This window comes from Lonchura striata, chromosome Z (genome assembly GCF_050655825.1).
Source record: "Lonchura striata isolate lonStrDom1 chromosome Z, ASM5065582v1, whole genome shotgun sequence".
Taxonomy (NCBI): Eukaryota; Metazoa; Chordata; class Aves; order Passeriformes; family Estrildidae; genus Lonchura; species Lonchura striata.
The window spans coordinates 18324339-18337518 of record NC_140740.1 but is presented as its reverse complement, the minus strand read 5'-3'; the positions used below and the strand labels follow the sequence as shown (position 1 = coordinate 18337518).

Below are 13180 nucleotides of genomic sequence, written 5' to 3'. Positions count from 1 at the left end.
TAGGGCTAATATTCAGAATTATGGCTTTTTTCCTAAAATTGCAGCTGCTCATCTCTGAAATTTTTCGCAACTGAAGAAAGTTTCCTTTTGCAAAGTGACTGCCAGAATTTCTTCTGTGGTAGAAACTTAACACTTTGCATCCTTTTCCCTTTTGGCACAGACATACATAGTCACAAAAAGAGCTTTACTTCATGATTAAATCTTTAGAAAAAGGCAATGCTAATAGAGCAGGAAGAAAAAGATCCCTGCAATTGTCAAATTAAACACAAAGTTAATTGGAATAAGCACAGTACTTGCAATCTTATGGTTAAACAAAACCTAATTTAAAAAGAAATCACATTGCAATTATAAGTTTTGACACCATTTTGCATATAGTTTTAGATGATGTTTTCATAGAACCTGTTTTTCTCCAGTACCAAATCTTAATTGATATGGCATCGGTGACACTAATTTTGTTAATCTGGCTGCAATAGTTTTAGTTTAGTTTAGTTAATACATTCAGTTTTTGAGCAGAAGAAGAAAGGCCAATGAAGGAGTGACATGGCAGCAGAGTGGGCTTTTATCTAAAGAACTTCTCTATGTTATTTCTGTTAAATTATCAGCGTGAATTTTTTATATATTACAGATCAATAGATACACCTATGTTTTTTTCCATTTAGGCTTTCAGAAGTGAAGTTGCTGGTCTATTAAATGCAATTCTTGGAACTGTAGTGGACTATTGGATCGTATCAGGTTTGCTCATGGACAGAAATGTGTTTCATCAAGTGCCTGATTTGGCGCATTACCTTGCCATTTCATGTGACGGTGAGTGTTTGCAAGGCCTCTCAAAAGTCTTATAATTGGATTCACTAAGTCCTAATTAAAATCCTTGGTTTAGAGTCAAATTGTTTTTTGCCCTGTGTGTTGCAGCTGTGCACTGCATGGCATGTACATATTCAGGAAACCATTTTATTTTGTATGTGTGTGTCAGTGTCAAGCAAAGATCAAATAGAACGGGTTTTCTTATTAAAATCCCTCTAAATAAATGTCTAAATGTTGATGCAAAAGCAAGACCACACAGTCTGAGGAGGAAAAAAAGTCTTTGGAGCTCTCTCAGTTTAGGAGAAGCTTTAAGCATATAATAAAATTTAAATTCAGATAAGCAATCAGAGGCATCTTACTTAACTCAGGCAAATTTTATCACTCCAAAAAATCAATAGATTGCTAAAGACACTTCAATCGTAAGTCTGAAAGCTACACTAAACTGTGTGACTCCCGCAACTTCAAATGAAACATTACAATGTTTCCTTCCAGATCTCTAGACATAATGGAGGGAATGGGAGAAAATTCCATTGAGTCCCATGTATTACTGTAGTTCCTCCTCATTTAACATGGAATGTCAGTTGAGGTATCTGTACTTTCAGCAGCAAGGAGTTGAGGAGCTTGAAGACAAAATTATCTCAATAAAGTATTGAATTATTTTAATTTAATTTTCAAAATTAATTCCCACCAAAGCTTCCCCTGACTACTTTTCCAATCATCATTTTCTGTGGTAACAGGTATATGTAAGTTTCATTTGAATTGTATCTGCCTTCTACCTGGACACTTGGGAAGAACCATCATGAAAAGAAAATACACTAAAATCTTAATCTCTGGACAATTTATTCCACCCCAGTTTTATAGAAAGCAAATTATGAGAACTTTTATAGGCTGACTTTGTCTTTAGAAGGCCAAATCAGTTTGAACTTTATGGTGTTTAAATCAATGGAGCTTTTAATATGTGCCACTTCAATGGATTTTTTAGACATCATATAATAGGAACAATCTTGGATAAATATTTCTGTAAGACTTTATTACTTTCCTGTATACAAAAGGGAAAACAAGAACAGGGTTTGGTCTGTTTATAGAGATTATTTGACCTGTACCACTTGTTACAACCTGCAGCACTCAAAGCAAAATTGTTGTGAGTTTTTCTGAATTAATTTATACTTAGAGTAGCAAACGTCTGTATTCTCAAACTTGGGTTTCTGTTTTGATTGAGTGTACAGATCAGTTAATTTATGAGCACTTCTTAGCAGAACAGAAGATTCCCTTAATACAGTAAAGATTTTCTTCCTCATTGCAGGTCTTACTTTCCAATCATTTCAGTTGTTATTTTGACAAAATTTTTTTCTCAGAATCACAATATAGATTCTTAATACTGTAAGAAAAAATCAGTCTTTCTGTTCTTCTTTTCTAAAACAGGTAGGTCAGACATAGATGCTTGATGTATATTGATATATGTTGTATGGATATGTAAGTTTCTCTGCCAATGTGTGGGGCATTTTTTAAAACAGTATAAGCTATTTGGTACATCTGAATGGGGTTGCAATGTGCTTATGGTGACTTTCACTGTAGAATTTATAGATCACCTGTATTATTTGCAGATTTCTTGTTCATGTGTTATAACTCTTACCTGAATTTGTGCTTCTTTGAGATTTAAAAGGTGATCACTTGCAGAACTTAACAAAAAATAATTTTGTTCTCAAAATAAAGGTGTAACTTTTATAACATTGTATGAAGAGCATTTTAAGAAGTTTCACACAAAAAGTGATGTTTGGTCTTCTAAAATATGTTCTCAGTATGTCATCATCTTAGCAGATGATTGTTAAAATCTATTTTGATGTGAAGAATTTTAGTAAATCTTATGGAAAATAAGCTTCTGAATTTGCAATAGGAGCGAAAAGCCTGGAAAATCTGTCTTCTAGATAACTAGGTATGTAGATTTCTGTATTTTCATTTTTTGGCTTACTTGATTTTTTTCCAATTGCTTTTATCCAGATTTTTCTGCATGTCAATTAAAAATGTTTCTTTGTGCCATACCATCCGACTGGCTTCAGCTGTTTGTTGCAGAAGCAATTTTCAAACAAATGTGTTTACAGAGGAATATTGCTGTTTCTACAGAACCTCTTTCTCTTCAGAAAATAGTAAGTAGAACTTATCACACTTCAATATTTTACAAGTAATTTGATTCATAAAAGTCTTGCAATATATTTTTTATTTGTGGTCTGAGGTCATGTTTATTGCCTGCATTGTCTTTCCATGTGTTCCATACATTTAAATTTCTCTTTGCCTGAAATCTGGGTACAGAACAATAGTAAGATTTTTCTTGCCAGAGAATTTGTCTCATCTGTTTACATGCAGTTATCATGAAAGTGAAAAAACGCAACAACAGTGAAAGCTTTTAAAAATAATCCCTATAAAATTATTGCAGTGTTACATTTATACTTAAGGAGAATGCCAAACATAGTGTGATTTTTCTCAGCTACCTTTTCCTTCAGGGTTTTTGAAGAGGTAGGTCCAGGCATTTGTTACATAGATTTTACGATTTTGAACCGCAATGTATTACTGTGAATTTCTCCTCTTAGAAACTTTGTCCTACTCACCGACCTTTGCTTGCCTTCAAATCACAATTTGTGATAGTTGGTGAGGAAAAACATGGTAAAAGCTGCAAAAGATTCTCAAAGCCATGACTGCTGGCAGGATGCAGGCAAATCAGGGTGATTATATGGTAATGTCATGCCCTAATCTAGATTCTTATTTCAGTAATCTTAATACTAATGATTGAACAGAATATGGAATCCATAGCTGTTTGTCTGTGTTCTACTATTCTACAGGAAGAGTCGCAAAAAACCCAAATTTATACCTTTGTACATTTCCCATACATAAGTTTTCATAAATTTTGCAGGAATTGTGAAGAGAGGTCATTGTTTGTTAATACAGCATATTTAAACAGAGATTGAACAAAATACTGTCAGAATTCTTAATAGAAACCAACTGCATACTAATATTGGACATATATTGCCACATATAGAGCAGAATTGCTACTTTCAGCATTGCCATGCCTACTGATCACTCTCTGCAAATACTTAAAAATTGTTTTAGTGCTTGAAACTAGTCTATGTGCTTTTTGCTGTTTTCCTTAGTATGACTGAGTCTACTTTCTCATTCCATACAGTAAAAATTTTCCAGTTTTGCCAGTTCTTCTTATTCAGCATCTTACCAACTCAGCTTTTCTCTAATTTCAACAACTCTCTGGTGATAAATGTGCAGTGAAGGTGCAAGTAAGGTGTTCCTCACCTACTGCACATTGCCTTCACAATCTACAATGAACTGCTAAATACACAAAGTCTTCCTTAATACCTTTCTTCAAATATAATTGTGGTGTGTTAGATTAATTCCCCTCAGTAGCCTTTTCTCTTATACTTTTTGCAGAAACTTAGATGACTTTTTTAAATGAGCAGTGTAAGTGGATTTGAAGCTCTGTATTACTGAAAGAGGCTAATATCTACAATAGCCAAGGCTGTCCTAATAGAGAGTACCTAAGGGATAACTAGCTTACTGCCTTAGCAATGCTCAAAGAATTAATCCCACCCCTTTTCTCAGAAGAGATGAAGGAGTGGAGTGAGTCTGTATTTAATTAAATTGCTCCTTGGTTTAGGAGTGGAAAGTCTGTAAATACTTTTTTTTAATGCACGGAAGTAATTTTACTGTACTCAATCTTACGTCCAGCCGACTGAGAGAGGCTTAGAGTTTCCCATTCTGTGTCTCAGACACAAGCCACTCACTGAGGCAAATGTAAAGGGTGAATTACAAAAGCATCAAAAAGGAATGCAAAAGACAAACTGTAACAAACTAGATGTACAGTCATTCAGGGATCAGATTTTAAAAACCTTAGATACATCAAGAGTATAGATGGATACGTCTGGATATAGATGACTACTTTGCAGCAAGTGTAGCAAAAGAAAATTTCCTTATTTGTAAAATGTTACTTTTGCAACAGGTCTGTTCCTATTCACCTGCTTTGCGAGAGATAGGGATGCATGAGACAGAGATACACAAAGCAAAGAAAAAGAAAATAGGGCAACAGCCATGCCCTGAGTCTCAAAGGACATTACAGATGCTAAATGGCGATAAGCAGAACCAAGTCAAAGTGCTGCCTGATCTACCGTGAGTAATACCTATAACATCACCAGTTTTATTCTGCTTTGGGGGACAGCTTCTGACCTGACACATTTCTTGAACTTTATGTGACCTGTTTTGTTATCTACAAATTACTTCAACTGACAGAAAGCTCCATTGTAAGCCTGTAACACCTCTGGGCTGGGGTTTCCCCTTTTCTCTTTGATCAATTTCGGTGTATATGCACGCTGATGTAGTTTTATTTGTCTAATATTAAATATATAGTGTATATACAGAAGTTCACTGTTCATAGAATTACCTTTAAGGAAAGTTTAAAAGTGGGCAGTCCTATTTGAGTTCTGTTTTAAATACAGTTATAATTAAATGTCATAGAAATTATGTAATTAAGACATTTCAGAAATGATGGTGAAATGGATAAATCTAAGTATTTAAATGGTTTTAACATTTAAAACCATAAAGTACATACACATTAAATATGAAATAGTGATTTTAAAAGTGTCCCATTTGCTTTCTTTTCAGTGACTTAATCTTTAATAAGCTTACAGGAAAAACAGAAGTCCAGACTGCACACACGAAAGGGAGTTATCTTTTGACTGAAGAGGTACACAAGAGGAATATTAAAGGTATTCTACGTACCTAATTCATGTTAAAAAGTTTAAAGTGATTCAAATTTATAGTTTCATGTTTAAAATCTTGTCCTGATGAATGCTGGACTAAAACAATGGCTTATGCCCAAGAATTATTTTCTTATGGTCCATGTTTCTCTTTTCCAATGTCAATTTAAAAGGAGGAATTTGTATATATGGTAAAATAAAGTTGCCTTCTTCATTACTCTCCTCCTTCCATACATTAAATGCAGTGTACAGTTTGTGTGAGCTCATTCCAGTCTTGACTGCCTTACTTTGCTAATCCACCTCAACCTGTGCTTGGTAGGATCAACGTGTTCTGATTTGCAAGTATAATTCAGTCTTCATCTCTCTGAGTCCTAGACATTTTGTGAACAAAGACTGAGGAGTATGCTATGTTACATTGCTGTTTTAAGCATATGGACTGTTTTCTTCCAGGCATTCAGCCCAGACTTTGAAATGCACTTGGCTTTTGTTTTAACTATACTGGAACTCATGTATCTAAGGAATAAAACAGCACTGCAGTAATTCATTCAATTCCTATTTGCTATACAAGTTTAATAATTGTACTTTGCATGAGGCTTGCTTTACTACAGAATTAGTTACTGGAACTACTTTTTCATCTTTATCATCAGAAATTTACCTGAAACTCTACTAATATGGCACCCATGAGAAGGCTCAGAAAAAAACTGGCAAAAGCAAGCTGGAATTGTTTAAAAAATTTAAAAAATAATTATTATCACAAACAAAAGAAGATGTCACCTCCTTTAAAGGCTTAAAAAAACTTCAGCAACAGAGTCAGACCATACATTTTTAAAATTGGTTCCCTTTGTTTTTATTGCTTTTACAAGTAAAATTGATGTGAATTATTACATCTGATCTCTACAAAGAAAAGTGATCTGAAGGACTTGGGAGGGGGAGGGAAGTGGAACCAAGCAAATAAATCCTGCTTTTTTTTTCTATTCTTCCCTGCTAAAATTATAAGTTGTATCTGCTGTTGAAAGAATGGGCATGGAGCTGACAGATTTACATAGTAAAGGTATTAATATAACAAATGTTCCATGTAAATCTTACTCTAAAAGCTAAGAGATCTAGCCTAAGATATCTTGAATTTCTAAGATGTTTGGTTCATCATCTTTCACCTGGTATCAGGATTTCCCTCTGGCTCTTGTTCAAAGCTAATCAATTATTGAAAAGAAAACAGCATTTAGAATGTGTCTGAAGTTTTTATTCCGCAGAAGCTAGTGGTGTCTGTACATATATATGCAGCAGCTTTCACTTGTTTGCTGTTTAATTTTTCACCCTTATTTCAGCTGTACATGGTACTAAGGTTTGGAATTTTTTTTCCCCTGGGTCTACTACGAATAATAATTTTATTATTATTATTAATTTTCCTCTTTCTCCCCTCCTTCTCTGCTGTAGCCAAGTCAGAGAGCCTACTGAGAAACAGCAAACCATTTGCTAATAGATTTGAAGTTTTGATTTATACTTGAGTATGTAGAGGCATTTGTGCTTAGCCAGAAACATTCATTTGAATTAAGCTAAAAATGCTGTGTAAAAAGAACCATACATCTTAATGTAGGTTCATGAATAAATTTAAGGGAGGGCAACTGCACTCTAAAGTTTTATTGCTTCAAAACCCAGTATTTTTTGGTGTTTTGTGATCACTTTGTGCTTTTATAGTGTGATTGAAGCTTTAAACCTTGAACTAGAGGGGAGATAATTCCTGTGTTAAACCATTTGCAGTACAATTTCATTGCTGGATCTCTGGTGGAACAGAAGCTCCGTGGGGCTTTTTTTTCTTTTAAGATGTTTAAACAGGATAAAGGAAAATCGTACTCATTATTGAGTTTTCTGCTACATAACCAGGTCTCCTAGTTCCAGACCCTTTGATTATTTTCTTTAGTTGCTATCTTGTCTAGTCTAGTGTAATCTATTAATTTTTCATGGTAGGAGAGACAGCCCTGCATAAAGCTTGCAGAAATAACAAAGTGGAGAGATTGATTCAGCTTCTCTCTTTGCCAGGAACAGACATTAATGTTAAAGGTAAGTTACTCATTTTCTCTACAGAACTAAGAAATTAAGACACATAAAGAACTATATTAGTATCTTTTCGGTAACAGGTTTGTATTTATACAATCTAAAACTCTTTCTTTTTTAAATAACACAAAGTGAGGACTTTTCAGCAAACATTAAGGTAAGATTAATTTATAACTGAAATGTACTTTAACATCACATTTTCTACTGATTTTTAAAAATGCCATTTTTTTCAGATGTTTTTCAATAGAATTTCTTGTTTTGAAATCACAAGCTGCCATTCCAGCTGTAATGAGTACTAAAAAAGTAAGGTGTTTTCCTGTCTAATGAATGACATTAACATTTCAGTACTACTTTTGCTGTTTTAAAACTTCCCTTGATTTATAATTCAGATTATGCTGGCTGGACGCCTTTGCATGAAGCCTGTAACCATGGTAGCACAGCATGTGTCCGTGAAATTCTGGAGCGTTGTCCAGAGGTAGACCTGCTCAGTCAAGTGGATGGGGTGACTCCTTTGCATGATGCACTGTCAAATGGACATGTAGAAATTGGCAAGCTGCTACTTCAGCATGGGGGTGAGTACCTTTATGCTAAACCAGTTTAGGAAAATTATCCACTGTTCTGAATCCATATGAAGTTCTCATTGTTTTTCCTGATACTTTCATAAAATAAAGTTACTTTGAAATATTTTAGAATGCTTTTAAGACAAGTTGTTTGTTTACAATAAAATGATACTGTTTTCACACTTATTTTGATCAGCTGACTATTAAGTTAACCAAGATTTCCACAGGTTTTTCCAATATGGTAATGTTTTTATCCTGCATTTTACACGATACACATTGCAACCATATTCTCCACTAATGAAAATAAAGGCTACCTAATCACAAATCAGGGCTAAGTATTTTATATTGTTTTGGTGTATTTCTACCACAACACAAAAACAGGTCAGTTAAATCTCTGCATATCATGTATTTCAACATAAATTTTTTCAGCATTTGTAAAAATTGATGTGATGGTTTCTGAAGAACACAATTAGGTTAGTAATTCGTAATTAGTAATTGATATTGTAATCATCATAACTGCTTTTTAGGGATAATAGTGGGAGGTATACCTTAGTTTCTATAAAAAGTACTTTGCCCCTTAGGCAAGCACACAATGTTTTAAACAATACTTTTTGTTCAGAGAAAGGGTATTTGTAACTTGAGGTATGTACTGTACCAGTGTATTTAATTTAGCACGTTAAAAACTAACCCCCAAATATCCACATGGAATCATCTTGGATAACAACTCTTCCTCCTTTTAATTAATTTATTAGAATGAGTGTTTGCAATACCTGTACCATTGCCCTACTGTGTCAGTTTAAACTGTACTTTATATGACAAACCCAAATTTTTTCAGTAAAAATCATTCTGTGCTTAGTCATGAGGCAGAAGAGTGTATTTAGGCAGCCTATTAATTAAGGTAGAGAAACGAAATTCTAATAGATTCTTGGCATATGACCCTCTGTATTTACAGTCTTCTCCTGCCCCCTAAAGGCTGTGTCTGTGTCTGTTGTGCAAGCACCAGATCTTAATCAATACATTGCTTCTGCAGTTCTACCTCCATTTACTGAATCTCAGCTCTGTAGCTCCCAGGTGTTTTATATCTCTACTGTGCCATGTCACCTTGGCATCTAACATGCCAGGCCAATGCCTGGGCTCAGTTCTATCAGCTGAAGTGATGCAATAGTCAATATTACAGTAAGCCCAGCTCCTGAGCTGGAAATGCACTAACAGATGTGTATTTTTCCTAGGCTGTTGTGAAGAATAGGTAGTGGATCATCTTGTTATTACAGGGGAAAAGCTCTACTTGCACTTGCAATCACCAAGTTTTTCTGGCAAGTGTAAGGCTGTGTGTACCTTTATCTTTGCCTTTGTTACACTCTTGAGTTATGGCCTGTCAAGTAACTGACAGGCCCATGGTAGAAGGCATGTTACCTATTCAGTGTGAATTTACTTAGTTCAATAATTTAGATCACAGAAGTTAATGATACTAAATAATCAGTAATAATAATACAGTTTTAATCTGAGCAAAATTAAAATATGTATTACTGATATGAAATGTGGGAGTTCAGCTTTTGTCATTAAAAATATATTTCTGAAGAAGCATGCATGTTAATATGGTATCATTACTTTAGCATAGTAATACAAACTTATGTAAGATTCCTAATGTCTTCATAATTGAAAAACACTTGTAGTGTCTTAACAGCCTTCATTTTTTTACTGATGCAGCCTTTCTTAAACTTCCCAAGAAATGTCTAAGCTCTTTCAATATTAATAGGTCCCTTGTACTAATAAACTGGAAATACCAAAAGGATTTATTTGTTCTAAACAAACAAACATGTCTCATTTACTTATTTTAAATCTATCTATTAGAGTAATTATGTTTTGTGTTCCAGAAATCTGTTAAGATCAAATTTTTAAACTCAGTTGTTGGTGAAGGCTTGGATACCTACCCCAAGAGTTTACCTTGCTGCACATACGGCAAGATTGGCCACACCATCCACAAAACCAAAATATAGACCATCGTAGTTACAAGCCTTTAATTTGAAGTCAGTGTCAGCAAAGAACCTAGTGTACAAAGTACGTAATAGAATTTTACAAAAGTAGATACTTTACAAAAGTAATAACATTACATTTTTGCATGTTCTTTGCAAGACAGTATTGTAAAAAAATTGTTAAGAAGGATCTCTCTACAGGTTCTATCTTGCATTGCAAATGTGTAAGTCATCAGTTACATTAGCATAACTTGGTAGAAAAAAGGAACTTAAACTGACAGCTGTAAGCAACTCAAAATTCTTGTTTAGCTGCCACTTCATTACAAAATGTGCTGTTGTTACTAATGTTTGTGTTTTTCCTGAAGGGCCAGTCCTTCTAGAGCAAAGGAACTCCCATGAGAAACTGCCACTGGATTGTGTTGAGTCAGTCACAGCAAAGGAAGAACTTTTCAATCTTGTTTATCCAGGAGAGAGCATTGAAACCTTCTGTGAATACAGAGAACAAGATTTTTGCAATCAGAAGAAAGAACTGTGTTTGATTTTGTTTACTAAGATGCTGACTAATTTTTGTTCCATTTATAATTTGTCTACACCTCTTACTGTAACTCTGAGAGTGATCTCTTGTTCAAATGTACTTCCGGTAATGGCTTGTGATAGCTCTAAGATGAAAAATGCATTTTCTGGAGATTGGTTGGTAGATACATATTTTAAAGAGCTAGAAACTTTTGAAAAACTACCACAGTTTCTTCAAGAAATATCTGAAAGCATGTTATTCTTCCCTGGTGAACAGGCGAAGGCCTTATTAGCAGCTCTGGAAACTATGGTAGAAGCATGTCAGTGCCTAAATCTTTCTAGCAAGTAAATTCCAAACAACCACATTGGCTGAATCTTGAGTGTTACTACCTTCTACTTGCCTGCATGTGTGTAATCTTAGGAAAGTGCTGTATCATTTATACTCAGTTAAACTGTCTTGGAAGTTGGGTCTTTTTTTTTTACATGCCTTGTGCCATATTTCTCTTTGGTTTTTAGAGGCAGTGACCCTAAACTTAAACCAAGCAATTGATTGTTTCATTTCCTGAGAAAGGTTTATGTCTACATATTTTGATATCCCTTAATAAAACTAATGTTATAAATATGTAATGAAATAAAAATATATGGAAAAGCAAATTCCTTCTATCCATTTTCATCTTACTTAATAAAAAATAAGATTAAAATTTATGTAAGTAAATTATTATGTAAATTAATTGCATGTTACAAAATTCAAAAAAGAAGGCACTCTATATTTATAGAATGAATATATAACATTTCCCATGTCTTTGTTTGATAGAAGTGGTCACCCAAAGATGTGAAAAATGTAGCACTATGTTGCTTGTAGTCTTATTTATTTGTGCAGTGACCAAGTGAAGGAGACTGGCTCAGACACTTGGGTGATCTGCAAGATTCCAGTGCGTACAACTTGCTGCTTCCCCAGTCAGTGATGCTTTGAAGAACTAAATTCACCCTCAGCAAAACTTAAGGCTGTCCTTGGCTCTGCTCCAACTCATTGGCTTGCAGTGATTTGATAAAACCATTACTCTGGCCTGTAATGATCTGGTAACACTCCTGGGATAACCTCAAAGGAAGATGCAGGTAGAAGCAGTGGCCCAGATCTAGTTATGCTGGCAGAGGTATTTACAAAGGATAGAACAAGAGTTTAAGTATATACTGGACATCATATTCTGAAACTAAGAATGCATATCCTTAAAAATTATGCCCCCCTTAATATGAAACTTTCTTTCTCCATTCTGTGAGTACATGCAAACTACACATGGTAAACCTCTAAACTAATGCCCTAAACAATTTAGGATTGTATACTACATATTCTATCAGACAGACTTTTAAATTAATTGAGAAAGATGGACATTCCCATACTGTTCTTTAAAAGGTATTGAAGGCAAGGCACCTGAATTACCTACTTGTGCTCATGGGTTTGGGGTTGTAGAAAAGTTGCATGTTTTGGGGAGCCCTTATTGCTCATTTATATAGAAATAATTATAATTCCTATCCTGCATCTTTATAGACATCTGGAGGAGAGACACTCAAACAGAAGTTTATCCCTTTCCAAGAGAAGAGAAAAAAGAGCTGCTTTAGAGTGAGAATACTTGATTATTTTTTCTAAAAGATTCAGTAATAGATGACTTAAAAACTTAACCTTTAAAAGGTAGGTACGAATAAGCAGCATTCCAAATTCCAGTTTTTCTGTAATAGCCATTTATAATATTATTTAAAAAAAAAAAGAATGGATGTGGAGTAAGACCTGCTTATGTAACTGATCTTGCTTGACTAGAGGAATTCAATTCCATTGAGTCATCCAGCATGTGCAAATAAAATTTCCAGTTAGCCTTTCTGCAGCTGAGATATATGATCTCATAGCAATCCACAGAAGATGCTCAAACCAAGCTGACTTTGGAACCAGACCTTCCTTACAAATGTTCCATGCTTATTAATGACCAACTATTATTTTTATAAATAAATACCTCATAGGCTGAAATGTCAGTGCATATTGACTTTGTTTCTGTCTGTGCACTGTTCATTTTTCTCTAGTAAGAAACACTGAAAAAGCCTTTGTCATATATGAAATGTACTAATAAACTTCAGTATTTCCTTTTGTAGGACAAAATGAAAGAAATGTTACGTGTGTACTTTCTAAGTAGTGCAAAACATAAATTTAAGTTTCCAATAGTAACAGTTGCTTTTAGTCAATAATTTGATGTGTAATTTTGAATTTTAAGTAAGTGGGACTCAGGACCTTGAAAAAATTCTGGTGGGTCTCAAAAAGCGAATTCTTTGAGTATTCAGAATTCTAACTTAACACTGACTGAAATGACAGCATGACAAGCTTTCATTCATTTTGGCCTGATGGTGATTCTGTTTATTTATGCAAGACATGTCCACAGTAATTTAGAATGAAAAAATGGCACATCAGTCATTTAAAAAGTCATACTTCACTATTTAAAGTAGTTTCAAGTACCTCCCTCCATGATAATGTAGGTAACATACA

The 13180-nt window shown here is 34.2% G+C and overlaps 1 protein-coding gene across 21 annotated transcripts in view; it reads left to right on the top strand.

Moving 5' to 3' along the window:
• Positions 1 to 11307, top strand: part of SLF1 (SMC5/6 complex localization factor 1) — a 33010-nt gene extending 21703 nt beyond the window's left edge. For all 21 annotated transcript variants that reach the window (XM_085568068.1, XM_085568062.1, XM_021541545.4 and 18 more), the window contains 7 exons: positions 660 to 804; positions 2800 to 2945; positions 4802 to 4968; positions 5461 to 5564; positions 7521 to 7613; positions 7997 to 8179; positions 10506 to 11307. In XM_085568068.1, the coding sequence (XP_085424194.1) occupies positions 660 to 804; positions 2800 to 2945; positions 4802 to 4968; positions 5461 to 5564; positions 7521 to 7613; positions 7997 to 8179; positions 10506 to 11002 (1335 nt within the window). In that variant the 3' untranslated portion in view covers positions 11003 to 11307. The remainder of the gene's footprint in view (positions 1 to 659; positions 805 to 2799; positions 2946 to 4801; positions 4969 to 5460; positions 5565 to 7520; positions 7614 to 7996; positions 8180 to 10505) is intronic.
• The last annotated feature ends 1873 nt before the right edge of the window (positions 11308 to 13180 follow it).